Source organism: Hippoglossus hippoglossus, chromosome 13 (genome assembly GCF_009819705.1).
Source record: "Hippoglossus hippoglossus isolate fHipHip1 chromosome 13, fHipHip1.pri, whole genome shotgun sequence".
Classification (NCBI taxonomy): domain Eukaryota; kingdom Metazoa; phylum Chordata; class Actinopteri; order Pleuronectiformes; family Pleuronectidae; genus Hippoglossus; species Hippoglossus hippoglossus.
Genome location: NC_047163.1, coordinates 12536673 through 12557784, shown reverse-complemented (window position 1 = coordinate 12557784; position 21112 = coordinate 12536673). Strand labels below are relative to the sequence as shown.

Genomic DNA, 21112 nt, shown 5'->3' with positions numbered 1-21112 from the left:
GAAGTACGCCCCATACTACCTGTGTGTACACATCAGGTAAACCTCCACCAAACCCCTTTACAAACATAGATACATCCATTTTCCAGAGCTCTAAAATTAAAGTGTTCTTGTCGTTGGCGCTGACAGGTGAAGCTTAAAGGTAGATGCTGCTCGGCCAAGATCCCCCAGCATCCCTCCCTGCATCGGATGGCGTTGATTTAATTCTTGGTTCTGAGGGAGAACATGACTCACAAAACATCTGTTCAGGATTCACGGAACATCTCCCCAGTACATTTAATTAATCCAGCTCTTGGCCTGCTGGGGTTAGAGTAGAAATTACTGCTAATTCACAAGAGGGGAGAGGGGGGGGGGGCGGCGCAGGCTTTTAATAAGGTTGCTGGGAGTCATACGGAGGTGAATCACAAATCCCAGTATTTCCTGTGAGTAAAGCTGTGGTTTGCACTTACTGTATATTCAGATGGTCCCATAGCTGTTTTCAGTGTATGGGACCCAATTTCACTATATATACAGTGTTTGTCATATATATTCTGTCAACTGATTGAAAAGACATTCAAAGATACTCTGCCAGTCAGCAGCTCAACTCATATTCACAATGGTTCATAAAGTTTGCCCACTAATAACAGTGCTGGTCTTCAGCCTTAAGTGATCGCACTTTTTTTCCAGAAATGAAGCGTGACAGCCAACACAAATATGCCCATGTACCGAGTTAGTATCACTTACTTGCTCAAGGCCTTTTCCGCTAAAATAATATCAGGGTTGGCAGAAAACCTCTCAGAATACAATAGGTTCATATTTTTATTAGTTTGAACCTTGCACTGCGAACCAATACAAGTGAATTGAGATTCACCATCGGCTGTGAGTGACTCTGAGTCTGTTAAAGCTCAATGGGTAACTGAATTCAGACTGTGTGAGCCAGCATGGAACAACATGGACTTGAAAGTATCTTCAAATGTAAACTGAGAGAAATATAATGCTAACCAAAGCATTAGCGTTTGGCCGCTGACTCTTTATTTGTACTTGAGTGGCTCTCTTCAGCTCTATGTTGCATTTCAGCTCAACAGTAATGTTTTGGGTCATTTTCACCACCCACAGTTTAGTTTTCTCCTCGACAAGCAGCTAGTTATTTAGTGAAAAGTGTACAAAACCAGCTCGGCTCCAAATGACGGACAGAACGATGGCGACTGACTGACATCGTCCATCATATAGCAGCTAAATCGGTTTAGAAATTGACTTCAGTGGTTGGCTGAGACCAAAAGGAGAGTTAATATTGGAGGTATGTGGCTCCAAATTAACACCAGTGTCGCTCTCTATCTGTAAGTCAACCATATTTACCAATATCACAGTTCGCAATATGTCTGCGTTACTATACAGCTTGTTTCTGTGGCCAAAACGTGTTTATTGCAAGTTTAAGTAAGGTTTGTGTTCCTGGTGTTGTGTTGCTGCCGCAAGGAACAACCACCCATTACAGTCATGCTGGAGACCAGAGGATATTCTGGAGCTGCCATTATGAAAATGAAAAACTCAGAATATCATTATGTTAAAAGTGGTAAGTATAAACATTACTCTGTTCACTTTAACCCAATTCCACTCCAGCCCCATGCTATTACCCCCGACTGAGATTATAGAGGGAAGAATTTAAAGTACTCTGCTTTATTCTCCATATGTCCATCTGTCATTAGGCCCTGCTTTACTGCACTAACAGGCCTGCTAGTCATACAGATAAGAGGCCTGTGTAATTGCCGTGCGGCAACGCAATCATGGCACGGCTGCTGATGCCCTGCCAACACACAATCAAGATGCCCGCTCCAGATTATCACGCTGTAAACAAACCTCAGCAAACTGTCAGGGCCTCTCTTCTTCTGCTGGGATTAGTGTTTCAAACTGTCAGCTGCCAGACTGGGCTCCCTGGTACTGAGGAGTTATGATTCAACCACAACACATATCCAGGCCAATCAGCCGTCCATCAGCTGATCATTGTATTTGTATTAGTGTATATATGCTGTTTATGCCTTTCCTGGGTCCACGTCATTCATTACTGGTTCCCTGGTGCTCGGTTTTACTGGGGGAACTATTAATCTAAGTGCTTCTCCGAGAAGAACAGTAAACCAGTGAGATGTCTGTTTTTGGATGGCTGTAAATTGGCTGTAAATTGTAAATTGAGGGGGGAAACTTTAAGGTTGTGTTTAATGACTCCCAGACTCCGGTTTCATGTGTGCAGAGTTTTAATTAAAGTAAAGAAGCACAACACTGTAAGTAGTCAATATAAAGTAATTGCTCCTGTTTTAATGCATACACAATGTTTAAATATGAAGGAATAACCAGAGGCACTGCAGGATTTTACAGAGTTTCCTGCTCAAAGTTCAAGTGAAACAAACCATAAAGAGTCGATGGAACAAACACAGAAACGCCTACAAATAATTACAGTCATTTACCGCTGCCTCTAGAAATTTGTATCTGACAAACAAAACTAACATGTATTTTGTTCACAGAGCATGAATGACCTTTGCAAAAAGTTGAAAATCTATACAGAGTACAGCTTCTTAAAGGCCAACCAAAGACAACGCAGTAAAGAGCAAACACAAACCGAGGCTGAAGGCTCAGGAGAATCATTTACAACACGTAGAACAACAGAGCTGAAGTTCTTGTCGAGTTGATGCAGGGGTCTGGCCTTCATGAGGCAGCTGGAAAAGCAACAGTATTATCTAAAAGATGCTGGTATGCAGGAAATGGATACTTGAGCTGAGATAGCGTCCTTGAGCGCAACTCTTCAGATATCAGATCTTTCAATTCCTACTTAAAGCCAGTGTAGCCTCTGATGGTTAAACAGCTGTGACCTACAGAGGAGGAGAAGGAGGAATAAGTGATATTATAATGGAAGATGTGGTCATTGAAGAAACAAGTCATGATCATAGATTGTTTATAAAGATGGACGATTTGACAGCGCACTTAAAGTGGAGCCAAAGCATCTTGTTCGCCTCCTGGTGGATGGCTACAGTATAGGTCACACACATTTTTCGCAATGGGTTTCTGTTATTTCATCCATCACACTGAAATTTGTCCAAGTGCTTGATTTTCAGGTAACTTTGGTTTCAATTAGTTATTTGATGTTAATAAAACAGGGTGAAGCCTCATGATTGAAAGCTGAGACTGACTCGTGATTGGTCGAGTTCATGTATAAGTGACATCATCTCCTGATTGCTACTGCACAGACTCTGGCTCCAAATGATGTCATTGACTCAAGATGGCAGTGATCGTATTCAGATGTTTTGGCTTCGATTCTGGATAATGGGAAGAAATGGAGACGTGTCATCCATCTTTACATACAGTTTATGATTTTGACCTAAAAGAGAACAAATGCATGGATTGACACACTGATGAGTCACATTATAATGGGTGATGTAGTCATTGAATAACCAATAACACAATGGAGAGAGATGCAAAATACATTGTACAAAGTAATGTCTTAGTCAAATTAGTCAAAAACATTTTTATACACCTAATATATGCAGTTTTCAGGTGTTAAATGGTGATTGTTTAGCCATTTAAACTTCTTTTATAAACTTCCACCACCGTTCTGTCATGCAAAACAAACACTCAAATTACTGAACAATATTATAGCATTGCACCGATTTTACAAATTTCTGAAAAAGTAGCAAGCCTTCTATTCCTCACTAAAATTAGTTATTTTGTAGTGACAGCACTTCATAGAAACATGAAGTTTAACACCTCCTTTTTATCAGGATGCAGCGCAGGTGTCTCCAAGTCTTGTTGTGGAGCGTGTGAGGTCTTTCTACCTTGTAAAAAAAAAGGGAGTAGCTTTTAAAGAGACTTTTTGGTCGGGTTATGCTGTTAACTAGAACTTGAACATCAACAAGTACATTTGAAAGGACGAGAGAGCACAAAGCTAAATTGAAGAGACACTGATTTGCAGTTCTGCAAGAGAAAGAAAGGAGAAACTATTTTGTTTTGGTGCCCAGATTTAGTCCATCTGTCACTGCTCTTTGTCTCCTCTGCCGCAGAGTCTTTGGCTGCTGACACAAAAATGCAGGAGCAGAATTTAGGGTTTACTCTCTCCTCTGACCTCTGACTTCTTGCCATTCTTGTCAGGGATGTAACTGTCCTTAGTAAATCCTGCTTGTGTCCTCGGAGCCCAGTGGTCAAACAAGGATGCAGGGATTCTTGTGAATGTGGGAGTCAGGGGAAGGGGGACATGCATGATGATTTAACTGTCTCCTTCCAAAAGCAGGCGTCTGTGTGATGTGTTTGCTCACACTAAATAGGTCTGGACCGTGGAGTTGTCTGCAGAGAAAAGCCTCTGCGGCTGACTCATCCCCCCAGCGATGCCACAGTCAAATCTGTGGTTTTCGACAGAAGATAAATGCAAAATGTGCAGAGAATCCAACAGCTTCCACATTGAGTTCATTCAGACGAGTGTAAAAAAAACATCAACTGCCGGACGAGCTAGAAGTACATAATGACAAACAGATTAATGGACGGTATGGTCATAAAAAAGCCAGGTAGGGCTACAGTTGGAATGTAGTCCACGACATGTGTTTTGCATTTTACCAGTTTCCCATGAAACTAGGCCATGGCTCATCCACGGCTTCCTGCTGCAAGGCTTCAACTTTAGAGAGCCTGTTGACAGCGAGCGCACACACACACACACACACTACACAAAAACACACACGCACACACACACACACACTGCCCTTTTACCTCAACCCCTGGAAGAGCACACGCTGGGAGGAATTCTCCACACTGCGTTCTGGCGTGAGACAGCAGTGAGTAAGAGAAGGAGAATAACTGTTGAGGAAAGGAGGAAACAGAGAAGGGCATTTTCTGAGTTATGACAAAAGTCCTAACTTCACCTGTAAATCTATATCTTTTAATGAGAAGTTTCCAGAACACACATGAAGCTGAGAGAGCTGTTTCCTACATGACGGTTTTCATTAGGCTCTAAGCGGCTCTACTCCCACAACTGTAACGCAACCGCGGTCAAGTCAAAACAGGCTCGTAGCTCAGCACAAACATTTACAGGGCAGTAACATTTCAGTTAGTACGAGATGTGTTTTCTCTCCTCTCTGTGCTGCTTATCAGTTTTGATCCACATTCCTGTATAGGTCTTTTTCACAAATTTGACAGAATGATTTATATGCTGGATCAAATTACCTTTAGGGTACTCTTGCAGCATTAGCGTTTGTCAGACCACCAGTGTAGATCTGGGATCCATGATTAGGAGCTGTTGGGGGGGGGGGGGGGGGTAGCTGCAGTAATTCACAGAGATAATGTGCATCTGCGCAGAGGACAGTTCTCATGACTTTTCACAGCCTTTAAATGAGGATGCATGGATCAACAAAGTATTTCATGGTGAAGAGTTCATTAAATGAAATGCCGCTAAGAGACATAACTCTGTTGTCATTCTGTCACTTTAAAGCAAACTCTAGGACATAAAGAAGAAAAAACTGAGGATAAATGATCTCTGGAACATCAGCAGTAAAGAAATCGAACATGACACAAAATGAAAATTAAAGCAGCTACTGTGGCTCAGGAGTTTCAGGTTTTTCACTAACCATAAAGTTGGTTGTTTGATTGGCTTCTTAGGGAATGACACACCCCAAATTGCACCTGATGACGGTGTCCCGGCAGTGGGTGTGACATGTGATCTAGAAAGTGCTAAACAGTATGAATGAGTCATGGCTAAACCGTACTGTAATGTGCTGTGAGGTCAAAGTGCAAAAACTTTGCAAAGGATTTTTTTCAAGGGAATCTGGGCCCCTGCTTGGATTTGTAGTTCTCTGTTCTCAGCCGGCGTCAGCTGGGACTGGCTCCACCTCTCCCTGCTGCGACCCTCAAAGGATAAGCGGTACAGATATTGGATGGATCTGTTCTCGTGAGTCTCTCAGTGTTATGAGATGGTAAATCATTGGAACACCCCTGTAACCACCGGATCTTCACATCAAAGAACATCAAAGAACATATGGTTTCCTCAGCAGATGGGTTGCTGTTGGCGGAGGTCAACCATTATTTCTCCTTTAAACCAATAGAAAATATGATTTAAGTGGGTGCAACCAGAAACTGGCCTGTCCCATAACATGATATAAGGACATAATAAACAATACAATAAAATGTGTTTGTTTAGAAGTCCAAATATGTTGATGTGTATATATTTGGATTGTCTACAATTACACTTTGGTTGGTGTTTATTGTACAATAAAACATTGTCATAGAGGAGCAGTGTATCTTGTGCAAACACTCAGCTTAATAAGTAAACAAATCAGCTTGATTATGTATGAGGCCCTGATCAAATGTCTCTGCAAAACTGCCACACCTTCAGTAGCATGCAAAGGTCTTATATCATAAAAAAAAATGGAACAACTGCTCATTAAACCACCACTAGGTGCCTCTGTAAGGGATACAGTATTCACTTTCACATCAACAAACCGGCCCATTGAAGCATAGTAACACCCAGCCTCAAGGCAAAATGAATGACTCAATGGTTTTAAATAAACAGTTATGTTAATTAGAGTTGGACCCATGGAAAACATCTAACTGGTCGACTGAGAGAGACAAGAAAGACTGGAAGATTTTCAATTTGAGCCATTCATCGGTTGATGTTTGAACTGAAAGGTAGATCTGCATCAGGAACCATGTCAGTTAAAGGGAAGATAAACAAAATGAAACCTTATGACAAACCTTCTGTGTTCAGGTCTCATAAACAAGCAAGACAGTAAGGCCTTGTGCACGCTAAAGGATTTTTAACTCTTAACCGATTCTAAAAATGTGAGTGACCACAGACAGAGTGACAGATTTAATCGATTTATAATATTATACTTGTCAGAGCACACCAGATTTGGCCTGAGTATCAGACCACACACTTGCCATTTGTAGGAAACGATTTCACAGTGGCGAGAGACTTGAGATCTTGCAGAAACTTGGGTGTGTCTTCTTCTTATGACGGTTGGCAAACAACTTTTAGGCGCATTACCGCCACCTTCTGAACTACAGTGTGGAAAAGTAGTGTGATTAAACATGACATCAGAATAAAAATAAACATGGAGGAGGACCGACGTCGTCAGCTACCTCTACTTGCGTGAAAAAAAACAGATATTGATGAAATCATGGCAGAGAAGGCGGAATTGGCTTGTACATCTTTCAGCTCGCTCTCATTGGCTATTGCGGGTTTCTGTTGAAGCAGATTATCATGATTATTATATTAAGTTTCTTGGTAATCCGTCCAGTAGTTTTAAGTATCCTGCAAACTAACAATGAGACTAGAATGGCAATCAGTGGAACACACTGTTACTCTACCAAGGCCCAACATTCACTATGCATTCTTTTTTGAGAAATACGCCCTCATCTCACAAATGGTAAAAGAAAGTGAAAAATAAAACTTGAATCCGCCTCCCGATCCAGATCTGCAACAAAACGTCATGAGTTCTTCCCGGGACCATGCTGCATCCTTCCACCAAGTTCCATGGTTGAGTTGTTTTCGTATAATCCTGCTAACAATCAAACAACCTAACATAGATGCAAACGTAACCACCTTGGCCGAGCTAATAATATATAATATGTAGTGCACCTTGTCTAAACATGTCTGTAGAAACTCCCTTTATTTATGTGTAGCGGAGCTTTAATCAGTGGCAGGTTGCTGTCAACACACTGGGTGATGTTATGTGGAGAAGGTGATGGGTAATTCCATTAATTCAAACAAGACACGCACTCATGTGTTTACTGACTATCTCTCCTCTCAGCTGTGACAATAACATGTGGGCTACTGTTTTTTTATTTGATTTATTATAGTAGAATTGCACACAAAAGACAAGATTACAATGGAAAAAGCAATAAGACGATTCACACGTGAATAAAAAAGTGAGATTTATCATATGATACTACAAACTAAAGGAGGGAAACTGAAGTTTAATACCTCCCGTTCTGGATTTCACAATTCAAAAACACACCTGAATAAAAAGGGGAGTGTAATTAATGTCTTTGGTGAGTCATCCTGTTATTACTGTTATATTATGAGTTTTACAGAACTATGTAGGTGGTATTTGAAGTGGGAGATAAGGCAAGCAGGTGAGGCAATAACTGCTCTGGAGAAGCTAGTTGCCAAAAAAACTGTAATAAAAGCAGTGAGGTGTAGCTGGAGGAAAACACCCATATCTGACATGGCTCAAAGGGAAGCTGGGGTGGGGGGGGGGGGGTGCATGGTGCAGGCTGAGATAAGTAGCACCTTTGGGTGGTACATCATTAAATAACTAGTCGTATTTCATCACCTGTCGACTGTATTTCGAGCCCTCAAGTCCAAAATGTGGCAATAAAATGTGTTTCCATCAGGATGGTGGGTCTGAGGAGCTGTTCACACCTGGAGGAGGGAGGGTCTGCACAGTACTCATAAAACATCATGCAGCATCAGCCTGAGTTGTCAAAATGAAGATTAAGTTTGACTGTTCAGATGTAAAATGTCACTCATGAAGTGGCGTTAGTAATAATTCACCCATATAGACACATCTTCCATTGATGAGAAGCATCAACTTTCTGAAAATGAAATATCTTTACCTCAGCCAAGGAGGTTACGTTTTTACTAATGTCCTTTTGTTTGTTTGTTGGTTGGTTTGTTTGCTAGTTTGCAGGTGAGCAGGATTACACATAAACAACACAACAGATTTTCATGAAACTTGGGGGCAGGATGCAGAATGGGTCAAGAAATAACCCATTGAACTTTGGTGTGGATTGGGTTTTTCAGCATTTCATAATTTTCCCCGGCGTTGTTTCATGGATCTTGATTTTAAAAAAATCAGGCATAATAAGGGAACTACCATCTTTAACAATTTGAAATTTGATGCAGCTCCCTGGAGGTTTGTGCTTTACTTAGTACCTTTCTAGTGTTTGCGTGTAACATTCAAATGTTCATGAGTAGAAGTATGTGATTATCCTGCACTTAGTAAGAAAGGAAAACCATACAACACTTGTCAGGTTATTCAGTTGATTTAATGTGAAGTGCTGATGCCTTAATTTACACTCGCTGTGATGTGTTATGATGTTGGCAGAATCCACTTAGTTGTGATGGAGATGCATGTGTCTCACTATCTGTTGTGAGCATTTTAAAATGGATGAAAAGTGCTAGTGAAGTAGGAGCCTCTGAGCTTTTATGACGACAGATCCATCTCCACCAGGGAAACTCAATCTGCTGATGTGTAATACAGCTGAAAGCTCCAGTAAAAGCTGGTTAGGATTATAAAACTACTATTTGTGGTCATGATTATCTACAGCAATATAGTCACATGATGTTTATACCAATATACTTTGTACTATAATCGCTATATTTAAACAGATCAGTCACTGTTTGATCTCCAGCTCAAGATAACCCTGAGCCACTGTATGAAGCTTATGGAAAAATGGAGTGTATGTATATGGCAAAGCATATCATAAGTATATCAAAGCACTTAACCATTCATTCAACCATTCATGCAAACATTCAAACATCAACTGTCAAACACAGGGGCAGTTTAGGCTTTAGTATCTTGCCCCAGGACACTGTAGGAGCCAGGGATCGAACCACCAACCCTCTAGTGGCAACCCTCTCTACCCCCTGAGCCACACAAATGTATTTTTAACTTTTCTCCAACAAACCTTAGTCAGAATTTGTTGTTCTTTAATCAGATTTTATCACATGAAGTAATTTTGCCTCAACATGGGCACACAGTCAAGAAAGAAGATAGTGAAATGTGCATTGTCCTTCTGTATAAGTACTCCCTCAGAGAAACAGACATACAAAGCACAGTTTGACAAGTATTGTGAGACATTAAAACGTTTTATTGGACAAATTGTGTAACATCTTGAACAATATACATCCCTACGTGGCTTTATTTCATTAAAAACTGTCGAACGTAAGAGAATAGTACTAGTATTGTGATGTTTAACCCGCTGTGTGTGAACAAAAAAAAAAGGAAAGCTGCATTTTTCTTGGAAAAACACTCAGTGCACCATGTCAGTGAGAAAATGTATTGCTACAGTGAGGTGAAAACATCCCACTTTGGTGCATTTTTATTTTTCTACTGGACAAAAAACTGAAGGAAATAAAAAAAGTTCGTTATTGCTGGTAGAATTTTCCTGAAACCTTGGTCCATGAGGCCAATTCTGCAGCTTTTGTGTATATTTTTTTGCACAAATGCACAATAAATCAATCTGGAATTAGGATTTGTTTTTAGAGAAACTGATCCTTCAAACTCTTGAGGCGCTATAGGAAGAGAGCACAACATAAACACCATAAATATGCAGAGAGGTCAGCAGGTCCCTCTCTTTTACATCCAGTGCAAAAAAGTCTAAGTCAAAGTTCAAGATGTGCCACCTTGATGCTAAGTATAGTTCAGTGTGTAGCCGAGCAGTCTGCCTCTTTCCCCTCTTCCTCCTGCTCAGTGTGTCATCTTCAGCAAGAAGCCCAGAATGTCTTCATCAAGGCCTCGCTCATGTTTTGTTAAAGTCTTTCCTGAAAGGGATCACAAAAGAAGTGCCCTGTAACAGAACGTGAGCTGGGATTAGTTGGAGAGACACGACCCTGGGAGGAAAAACGGAAACTTAAAGTAGTTTTAAAAGAACACGAGAGAGCTGTGCCTAGATCAGCACAAACCATCAAGAATCATCCACCTCAGTGTTCAAAGAAAACAAGAAAGGATTTGTTTGAAGTCGCCACAGAGCTGTGAGTGGGTATTGACTTCTCTCAGTGAAAAGTCAAAACTTACTCAGACTCTAATGGTTTTCTTCATTTTTTATTTCTGTGAAAGAGTTTAGTGTAAAACGACATGAAAACAAGAGGTTTTGGTTTCAGTTCACGAGCAGACGGTTTTGTTTTTCTTTCTCACCACTTTGTTTTCAGCATCTCAGTCACTTTAACAGTAAAGTAAGATTTCTATGATGGTGTTACAATCTGGCAATTAGAATATCAAAAACACAATAATTTGTACTTGAAATTTGGGTTTTCTTGTATAATTGTACCGTTATTGTTTAATTATTTGATTTTAGATTTTGACTTCAGTCATTTTTGTGGGATTTCTTTCATTTTTCTTTGTGTCCGACATTGTTTTTTCTTTGCAGGCCATTGATCTTCTATAGATTGTTTTCAGACATGAACGTCAGACCCAATTTTCCAGACATTTTTCGTTTGCCTTTCACATATGAAGAATGCAGCAGGAGATTGTCCAGATCAGACGTGTTCGAAACAACAGGAACATTTACGGAGCATTCAGATGAAGAGTGGCGTCTGGGGTAGAGCATGACGAATAGATTGTGCTGAATGCAGGGCCTTAAAGGGGCCACAACAAAGGGGGCCAATTCCATGTCCAGCAGCCATGCACAATCCCTGATTCAATAAGGTGCACATGTAAGTCATTCCATGTTCTCTGTCAGCTACTATAGCTTTGAGATACACATCATTGAATATATTCAAAGAAATTGTTGTTAAAAATAAAGACGACTGACAGGACACGGTTACTTCAGGGTCCAATTAGAATTCAGTTGGGGTCAGTACCCCCTGGCCCCGCCCCTAGATCCACCCCTGGCCTTTAATTATCACCAAAAACTCTCTGGTCTCATTTTCTTTCCAATTTGACATCTTCATCTGCATCTTCTTCTTGCTCACTGTTCATTTTCTGGATATTTTCCTGCTGCATTCTCCTGCCACGCCCCCCTAGAAAAATCTAGGGGGGGCGTGGCAGGGACTGACTCAAACATTTGCGTTGTCACATTCAGCCCCTCCGGACAGATTACGGGCAAATACCCGGACTTCGGCGCATGTCTGAAAGCAGCTGTACATAGCTTCACATTGGCCAACACTTTCTGATGTGGAGCCAATTTAGCTCGAGCCGACTAAATGGGATCGGCCCCCGTTTGCAAAGTGACGAGAATCCAAAGTGAGGAAAGCGCTGCACAGTCCTACGGAGATAGAGAGGGAGAGCTGCTGTGGAGAGGCCAGAGTGAGGCAGAGAGAGAGAGAGCACTCGTGACACTATCACTAGACACCAAAGCACAACCAAGGAGTCAGTTACTTTTACTTACACAGATACCACTGCACTCACTCACTGCAGAGCTTACTTCTTCTTCCCGCCTAATGACATATTTTCAGTTTTTTTCTTCTGTGCCTCATTGAACAAAAGACACACCTTTATGTTAGCACGTTGTAGTGTTCGTGACCCCACCCGAGTGAAAACAAACTGCATAACTGATAATTGGTGGTGTTTTGTTGCTCCAGGTGAAAAAAAAAAGCTTCAGTGACAAGCTGAGGTGTCTAAGTCGACTTGAATTTTGTTTACCTGTTTTCATCACTGCAGGAAGCACAGGTATTATTGTGTTAGCGCTTTACACTTCCATTTACAAACCCCGCCCCCAGTTCCACATGTCCTCACAGGCTTGTTTTTCGACCATAAAGCTTTGTTTGCTGCGTGTGTGTACAGGCTCAGACCAGTCGTATTCCCTGGCTCGTTCCGCGCACCACCCCCCCCCCCCCCCCCCCCCACCCCCCCCCGCCCCCCAAGTCACAATATGAAACTTGAATGTGAAAACAACCCATAAAAACAACAATATTCTCTTATTGTGATTATTTCACTTAAGAAGTTTAAAAATATATGTATATATTTCCCTGTTTTTTGTTCATGATAAATAGGAACGAAATGTGATTTCTTTATTAGTAAAATGTTATTTAAAAAAATGTTTTAATAGGGGGTTACATACAGGACTATTTATTGACTGGGACCAGTAACATCCTGGAGTCCCTGCTGGTTGCTTCAGGGGTCTGAGGATAAAAAAGTGTTGTAAACATATAGAAATAAAACTGAATTGACTTGCCTGCAACCAGTCAGAGCCAATAAATGCCCCTTCTGTTTTTTGTACATAGTAAACAAGTGTTTATGGGTGAGTTGTTGAGGGGCTGGAGGGCAGATATTTTGGCTTTTGTCACTGTTTGACAGAGACAAACTAGCTGTTTCCCCACTCTTTACAGTCTTAATGCTCAGCTGGGATCACTGGCTGTGGCCTTACACCATGTCTACACAGGAGGCCGAGATGAGCACAATGCATATGTAGGTCACACAATCTTTAGCAGCAGTCAGAGCCCATCTCACTTTACACAAAGACAGACAGATGGATGGATGGAATTGGTCTTACCTCTGTCATGGCGTCATCGATCTGTTTCAGCTCCTCGTAGTGATCGCGAGAGTCTCTCAGAGGCTGAACCATGATCTCCTCGATCTGAGGGAACAGCTGTGGGAAAAAAACGCCGCAGTATGAACGTGACCTGTCAACCGAGGAGAGCGTGAGGAAATAGACACACACCCACGAGGGCAAGGCTCTACCTTCATGACCGTCTCGAACATCGGAATGAGGACAAACTTGATGAATCCGATTTGAGCGGTGGGTTTCGTGACTTTGTCTCTGTCCATGAAGGGAGCCACGGGGAGACCTTCGGACTTCTCCCTGTCACTCTGGAGAAGACAGAGGAGGACTTGTTGTTATTTCGCCCTGTGTGCCCTCTTCCTCATGCTGATTACATCCTGGATTTAGGGGTAAATGTGAAGGCTTTAGTTTAAGGTTCACCTGCATGAAGTACTCCTGCAGTAGACAGTCCACCCATGGCTCAGCCACCTCAGTCGGCCTCACTTCGTTGGAAATGTCACAGCACTTGATCAAAACCATCTTCAGCTGAAAACACAATCGTGGACATTAAGAACACGAGCTGAGGACAAAGAAGCCTATTCATTATTACACTGACACACACACACACACACACACACAAACACACACACACACACAAGTCTGTCTTACAGCGTCCACTGTTTTCCTGTGGCCGCCCTCACAATTACACTATTACAATCCAGTTGGCTTCTGCTAATTACTGCACAGACGAAGGATAAAGGCCCACTTGTTTGAATGTACAGTCCAGCAAACAGCTGGTGTCAGATGGAGATGCAATGTGATCTATTAAGACATACGTACACATGTCACATGCTCTTCATTGGTGAAATCAAAGCTGTCCACTTTTTGCTTAAAGGAGTCTAGTATCTCTCCATGTCTGGCCATGTCAGTGGCCAGGATGAGGGTGATAATGGCCTGAAAATGTAACAGACAAAATCAAAAGTGGGAGGGGAAGACATTTACTCACATTTTAAGTCATAAAATTACATTGGTCTTCAATGAAACCTGTCATGAATAGGGTTAGGGTTAGGGGTTACTACAGGGCTCCACTGCCCAGTAAATTGTGTTTTAACAGCACATTTCACCTGTCGGATCTGTTTGTAAGCCTCAGGATCCACGTTTGCAAAGATGTTGCACTCAGGAAGAGAAATGATCTGGAAGGCCACAGCACAGTGGTGGTTCTCCAGCGGAGATATGTCATTGTAGCGTACTGCCAGCTCTGTGCGGGCATTGATCTGATACCTGGTAGATGGATAACGGATGATTAGGAGGTATTATGGGGTTATGGGTTATGGGGTTAGGGGTGATAAATATAATTTACATAAATTGAGATGGTTAGGGCTAACCCTAACACTAAACCAATGCATTTTTTCTTTGCCCAGCCCTAACCTCGACCTAACCAAACTCCATCTATCCAGCCTTTTGACACAAATCCAACAACGTCCTTCTCAACCTTTTAACCTTTATCTCTAAGGCATAAACACGTAAAGATCAAATTATTGGGAACCCAACTCTAACTTCTCCTTTCACCCCAATCATTCTTATTTCTGTGGCAGGAATGCACAAAGCATAGAGAACTCTGAGTGATATGCGCCGGCACGTGCCTTGCCTTTGTCGCTTCACTCCAAACCACGTCAATCTGCATGGGGAAAGTCATTGTGACCGATTTATATTCCGAACCCTAAACCTTTCAACTGTCCAGTCGATGGACGAGAATTAGCAGTCATCAAGATAACTTAACACTGCCTAACCCTAACATTGAAAATTCGAATGTATGCATGTTTCCATCCACCATTATTTGCATATAGTCATTGATTTGGTTCATCAAGATGAGCACAAGGTGCCAGTGTGATTAAAAGCGAATTGAAAATGCATATAAATGATGAATTGTTAGTATTCTATCCTCATCATGTTTCCCTCATAAGAGAGCCCCTCGCTTTCCCCGAAAACCACGACAGAAAAACAACATGATAATCTGGATCGGAGTGTTTTCATACCAGCACACTATCCATGCTGAACTACTTTCACAGCTCATCGACAACAGTGTTGTGGTGGGGATGTCAAAACATGCTGGGGGTCAATGGGCATCGGCACTTCCCTTATCTGTAAACACCTCTGCAGAACAGAAAGGTGAGTCTTACGTGTTGTTGTAGCCGGGGTGGTCCAGGTCATGACACACTGCAGCTGTCATTAAAATGCCCATATCTGTGAGAGTCAGCTTCTCCTGGACAACAGGGAAGAGGAACGGTGTTGTCAGATAAAAGTACAAATTTCAAATCTGCACGTTTATTAATTGGTATTTCAAAGAAAGAGGAGTGTTTCTTAAAATGATGGCTTGTAAGAAATTATGATTTGTCCTGACCTGTCAAATATTTTGTAAATGTGCATGTTAAAGGGTGGATGATTATTTGACGTGCACGAACACACACTGTTCTGACAAATTTTGCGGTTTACCTGCAGGTTGCAGAGGTGAATCATGCCGTACATCATCTGGCTCACGCAGAAGCAGTGACGGAAGTTGTGAAAGGGGTTGTTACGGTAGTTGTCCTGAATCCCCAGCTAGAAGAAACACAGTTATTCGCTCATTGTGCTCGCTACAGAATCTTAAATCAAAAGTGTCTCTTGGCTTGAACCCATTAAAAATAATTTTCTGAGTTAAAAAGCTTTGAAATCTGGACCACGTGCATCGCAGGATATAAGACAGTACGCCCTCTATTGCTCTAACTTTACCAGCCAGCGTTTGAGTGTGATAGGGTTCATGTTGAATTCCTTCACCAGCCCCAAGTCATGGTACATGTACTCCAGACAGCTCAGCATCTGCCGCAGCAAAGAAAGAGCAAAGAAATCCGTCACTTTGTTGACCTGGAGTGGAAGCGGCTGATTTTAGTCCAGTGGCGATTTATCGACAAACCTCGTTGTGTTCCCAGTGCCACACGTCGAAAGTTGGCTTCTTCAGGGCTTCTATGGTCTCCTGAGACAGTGTGTACTGAACATGCCAAATAAAAACAGTCATCAGAACATCAGCTGCAGACCGTCAGAAGGCAGCTTTGTCTGGGAGTGAAGAGAGGATCTACCACAGTGGACGCACCTTTGGGTAATTGGGGACATCTCGTCGAGGAGTGACCTTCTTCCCATCGTCGAAGTTGTATTTGCACTGACAGCTCACTCTGAGATGGCAAGTACAAGAAAAAAAACTGGGATATTACATTTGATATCAGGTTTTTATGGATGAACAGGAGTGTGGAGTGTGTTCATCTCACCTGCCGGCACCTCTCGAAGTCATCTCATCTCGTAGCCTCCTCAGGTCGTTTTTACACTTCTCAATCTCCACCACTTTCAAGCCTTCCACTGCAAAACAATCACAAGTAAGAAGTTTCCAGTTGAATTATTTGATTACCTCCGCCACGGAGGTTTGTTTGTCTGTTTATCATTTAGAGGGATTGCACGGAAACTACACTGGACGGATTTCCATGAAACTTGGTGGAAGGATGTGGTACTGGTCAGGTAAGAACCCATTATGATTTCCTACAGACCCAAGTACAAATCCGGATATAGTGAATTTAAATCTTGTTTGATATGTGGACTGAGGTATGCGCGCAACTGAATGCTATTGTAGTAGTTTTGTAATATGGTCATTCAAAATTGGGTTTCCTCTGAGATCCCTTCAGATACACCGTCAACAATGTACCACTCACGTTCCACTCTCTTCTCCAGCATGGCGAGCCTGTTGGTGACCTCAGTCTTCAACTCGTTGATGCGAAAGGCTCTGTGAGAGAAAAGCAAATCACGAGGATCGATGACGATAAGAAAAACGACATAGTTCATTTGTTAATCACAAAATAAATCCGGAAAGTGACCTAGACTATAAAAGACAAAGGTGAAGGAGGTTGTTTTCTAATTGAACTTGGCTCTGTGGGTGTCAGCGTGTGTTACCACTGTACAGCAGCGGCGTCCTGGTATGTGTGAGTTATGTGTGAGGGTGGGGAAGGGCAGGCTTCAGCCATAACATAAACAACGGAGAGGGTTACCTGCTGAACTGCTCAGCCACCTGGGACAAGACGTTCTGAAACATGTCCTCCTTGTCTGCGGACACAAACACAATCCTGATCAGTCATTGTGAGCAGAGATCACCTGGTCCACTACTAGTATCACAGTGGAAGTGCTGTTGATGTGTGTGTTAGTCGAGTGACGGACAAACACAGGCAGTTTACCTCCGAGTTGACCAGTAGGCAGAGGGACGACTTTGTACAAAGAGCTGCGATTAAATCAGACGTGCGATCGTTATTATTCAAATATGAACTTCAAAAGGTCTTTGTTGTGATTTTCCATTTTCATGGATGTAGAATAATTTGTGTTGTCACCTTGGAGAGTTGGTGGGCAGGGTGGGGTCAATGGAGACCATGGCACCTTCTGGATCCACCATCATGATGGCAGTGTTCCTGTCATGACAGGATGAGAGGCTAAGTGAGAACAGTAGAATCATCTGATCTCTAACCACTGCCCTTTGTTCATGTGTTGCCCCATTTCATCTAGAGTGGAGCTTTTTGAAATATTTTGACTTTATTTCTACTTCATCAAGACACTGGAGCTCTGTTATGCTCTGAAAGTTATTAATAACATTTAAAGATATGTTGCTATAGGACACACAACATTTACATCTACTTGTTTCACAGCTGCTTCTATCCAAATGGTTATATCCAAAGGAAATTACAACCGAGAAAAAACCTTGAAGTGTAAAATTGTTTTGTATTTTATTTTATTGTTACACACACGACAAGATAATGTGCAAAGTGCCTAGAATGTATTATTTCAGTGGAAATAAAGCACATCATATATTGAAGTTATAAACATTTGCAACCTTCTTCACGGAAAACCAGTCAACTGACAGACCAGCGTTTGACAGGTTTATCCTCCCCAGTTAAAGCAGATGACGACCAGATCTTGCCTCTGTCATTAATCATCGCCTGCTTTGATGTGCATAGCTAAGGGAGTATGTCTTTGACTATTACGTGCATGTGTTCCTTCTCTGTCTCTGCTCTGCCGTGTGGAGCTTCTCAGAAATGTTTTGTATCCCTGGAGAGAAACCTCTTGGATGAGAGGGGAAACATCTCCCTAGCATCCACAAACAGCGTGACTCATGATGACCTGAATCCTCGCTGACAAACCTGGGAATGTTGGACGAGGAACACAGAAGCTCCTTGATGTCATACGGACTGCAGTGCCGACTGAACACCACCTGTGAGACACACACAGCAACTTCTCAGTTCAAATATAAACTAGCCTGTTTTGTTTTATTCATTTAGAAACAAGTTTTAAAGGACAAAGATGGCAGACGGTTGCAGATTTAAATCGAATCAATAATGTCCCATTGTTGTGGCATTAATGGCTTTCACGTCACGCTATTTAGAAAACCTCCTCTGCGGGTCATGAATCCAACACAGTGCAGTCTGTGTTTCTAAAGGCACACCTGCGCACAGCTGCACACAAACAGCTGCTGTGGTTTTGACATAAGGCCTCAGTGTTCTGACAGGGTATGGGGGGGGTTATCAAATTTCATGTTTTTTAGACCACCGGGTCACATGGGAGCGTGAAGTCAGGGTTGGTTTGCTTCATGGCTGAATGAAGCGAAGTCGGCGGAGAAACCAATGAGGGAGAGAGACGCAGTGAGAACGCATGAAACTCGCCAAGATCACCTTTATCTGTCATGCTAAAATAAATCAGATCGCTTTACAAAGCTCAGCACACTGCATGGTGTGTATATCTGTGTAGTGTGTGCATGGACCCTGGGAGAAAAGTGTGATCTTACATCTCAGAGTGAGCAGGTGTAGCAGACACACATTCAGCCTCAGGCCGTGGGCTTGGCGCTCTTGAAGAGACATGTGTCATCGCCAGCTCTCTACTTGAAGCACTCTACATCGGCCAGAGCAGCAAGTGTCTCATTTGTATTTATCTCAGTATGTTCGGAACGATCCAACACGAAACCCAAGCCTGAAAACATTTGTCACGACTGTGTTAGCGATCATTAAAAACGCTGCTCTGTTCATGTTCGATTAAAGAGCTGAAATAGGTGATCGCTATATGTTGTGTTACATTCCATATTTTACATTGCTGTGTTTTTGATTAGTTGTTTAGTTGCTGCTTCTTCAAACCTGAGCGCGAGGTAAGAAATAAAACCCAATCCATAATTTCTGTCAGAGCTGCAAGGCAGCAGAAATGGTGTGTGAGCTGCTAATAACAGGTGTTTGTTTCTGTCAGTAACACCTGTAAGGCAAACGCACAACCGTCTAATTTGAGCTTCTCCTCAGGTGACTCGGTCCATGGGGAACACTTCCTACATGAGTCAAGGAGGTGAATTATAAAGTAAATTTTTTAATTGACATAGTTAAAGTTATACAAGGTTGCTTTTTTTTAATTAACCTCAATATTGTAATCTGTTTATTAAAGTAGCAACAATAATTTATATGTAATGGATCCGATTACCTCTAATTATTTAATTAAAGACTTCAACATCTTTAATTATGATTTTATCTATTTTATCTATAGGTCGCCACATAATCCACATGCAAACATAGTTCTGATTCATAGAATAAATAGTGTAAGAGTTTTAAATGTCTTTGCTTGTCCATATTTTACACATTTTACAAATTAAATCTTGAAATTTGTGTATGTCCAACATATCCAGACCTTAATTAATTAATATTTACCAGCACTTTTATAAACAAAAGTGTTTTACGTGTTCATGAAACTGGTCAATGTTTTGGTCAAATGAGCTAATTTCCCACATCTCACGTACATCTCTCACAACAACACTGTGAGTTATCAGCGTGGTTTTAGAAATTTAAACACTAATAGAGATCCTCCATTTAATACATTTCCACTGTGAAGGGACCTACCTTTTGCACCTTGCCATCCACATCCAGGTAAATGGTTTTGGGGGCATAGGAGGAGGAGCTGGAGCCCATGTCAACCTCCCTCTCCTCTCTTACACACCCAGAGATATTTGGCTCGGATCCCTGACCAACCAACCTGGACAGCTAACAAACAGGGTCTTATCCTGGAGTAACCAACACTGAGGTGAACATATAAGGGGATAAGATAAGATAAGATACAATAAGATAAGATAAGATAAGATAAGATAAGATACAATAAGATAATATAAAATAGGATAAGATAAGATAAGATAAGATGAGATAGGATAAGATAGACATCAGTAAAAGTAATAATAAGTAAACATGCAATTCTTTTAATATAAGGAATTATCCAGTGTAAACAGAATAGAGATAAGAGATAATACTATGAAATAAATTGAAATGAAAATCTCCAGCTAGGAAGAAAATAAATACACATTAAATGAGAACAAATGCAAAACCATCCCCAGGAAAAAGTAATTGTAAAACATGATGAATGAACTAGTCATTTACGTACATATAATTTTCCATAAGACAATCAAAGAATAAATCATTCACTTTCAAGAAAATCTAAAATCGAATTATACATATACTGCATTTAAAAAAGATCACAGTCAAATCAATTTGTGAAAAGCAACAGCACATATGTTAAACTCACAGAGTCAGCGATGCAGTTTCCCCTGTGGAGACTGGAGGTAATGTCCCAGGTGCTGAGGATGCAGCTGACTCACATGCAGACGCCCTCACACACAAACCCACACGAGCAAAGGTGGAAGTGATGGGGAGGAGAGAGAGAGAGAGAGAGAGAGAGGCTGTGGGTTAAACAGAGGGTGAGGGAGGGTATGTGTGAGGCAGCCAGTTGGGTATGGAGTACTACGAATTTAACTGGCACTCGTATCGGTTGCCAGGTGACTGTTACTATGGGAGAAAAAACCACCCCATCATCTTAAGTGGTGCATGGCGTGTACCTGCGCTGGTCACAGACGTCTCATCTGCAAACACAGATTTAACGTATTTAA

At 41.7% G+C, this 21112-nt stretch overlaps 1 protein-coding gene and 1 long non-coding RNA gene across 6 annotated transcripts; one reads left to right on the top strand and one right to left on the bottom strand.

Annotated features, from left to right (window-relative positions):
- The first annotated feature begins 1250 nt into the window (after positions 1-1250).
- LOC117772639 lies at positions 1251-11791 on the top strand. The gene is made up of 3 exons (XR_004615813.1): positions 1251-1273; positions 1450-1546; positions 11749-11791. It is a non-coding gene; the product is annotated as an uncharacterized LOC117772639 (long non-coding RNA).
- On the bottom strand, positions 10159-20898 carry pde9al (phosphodiesterase 9A like). Of its 5 annotated transcripts, none has more exons than XM_034603930.1 (20): positions 20752-20898; positions 20079-20254; positions 18351-18421; positions 17547-17624; positions 17397-17440; positions 17214-17268; positions 16881-16951; positions 16446-16533; positions 16274-16352; positions 16097-16171; positions 15916-16002; positions 15640-15744; positions 15327-15409; positions 14271-14427; positions 13987-14100; positions 13588-13692; positions 13347-13475; positions 13159-13254; positions 12309-12320; positions 10159-10515 (listed from the first exon to the last, which is right to left on the bottom strand). In XM_034603930.1, the coding sequence occupies exons 2-19, from the start codon at positions 20145-20147 to the stop codon at positions 12318-12320; spliced, it is 1509 nt and encodes a 502-aa protein (XP_034459821.1). In that variant the 5' UTR covers positions 20148-20254; positions 20752-20898; the 3' UTR covers positions 10159-10515; positions 12309-12317. The 5 variants fall into 5 exon arrangements, with proteins under 5 accessions (XP_034459821.1, XP_034459818.1, XP_034459820.1 ...); XM_034603927.1 differs by lacking the exon at positions 12309-12320 and adding an exon at positions 12055-12137; XM_034603929.1 differs by lacking the exon at positions 12309-12320 and adding an exon at positions 12055-12131.
- Positions 20899-21112: the final 214 nt, after the last annotated feature.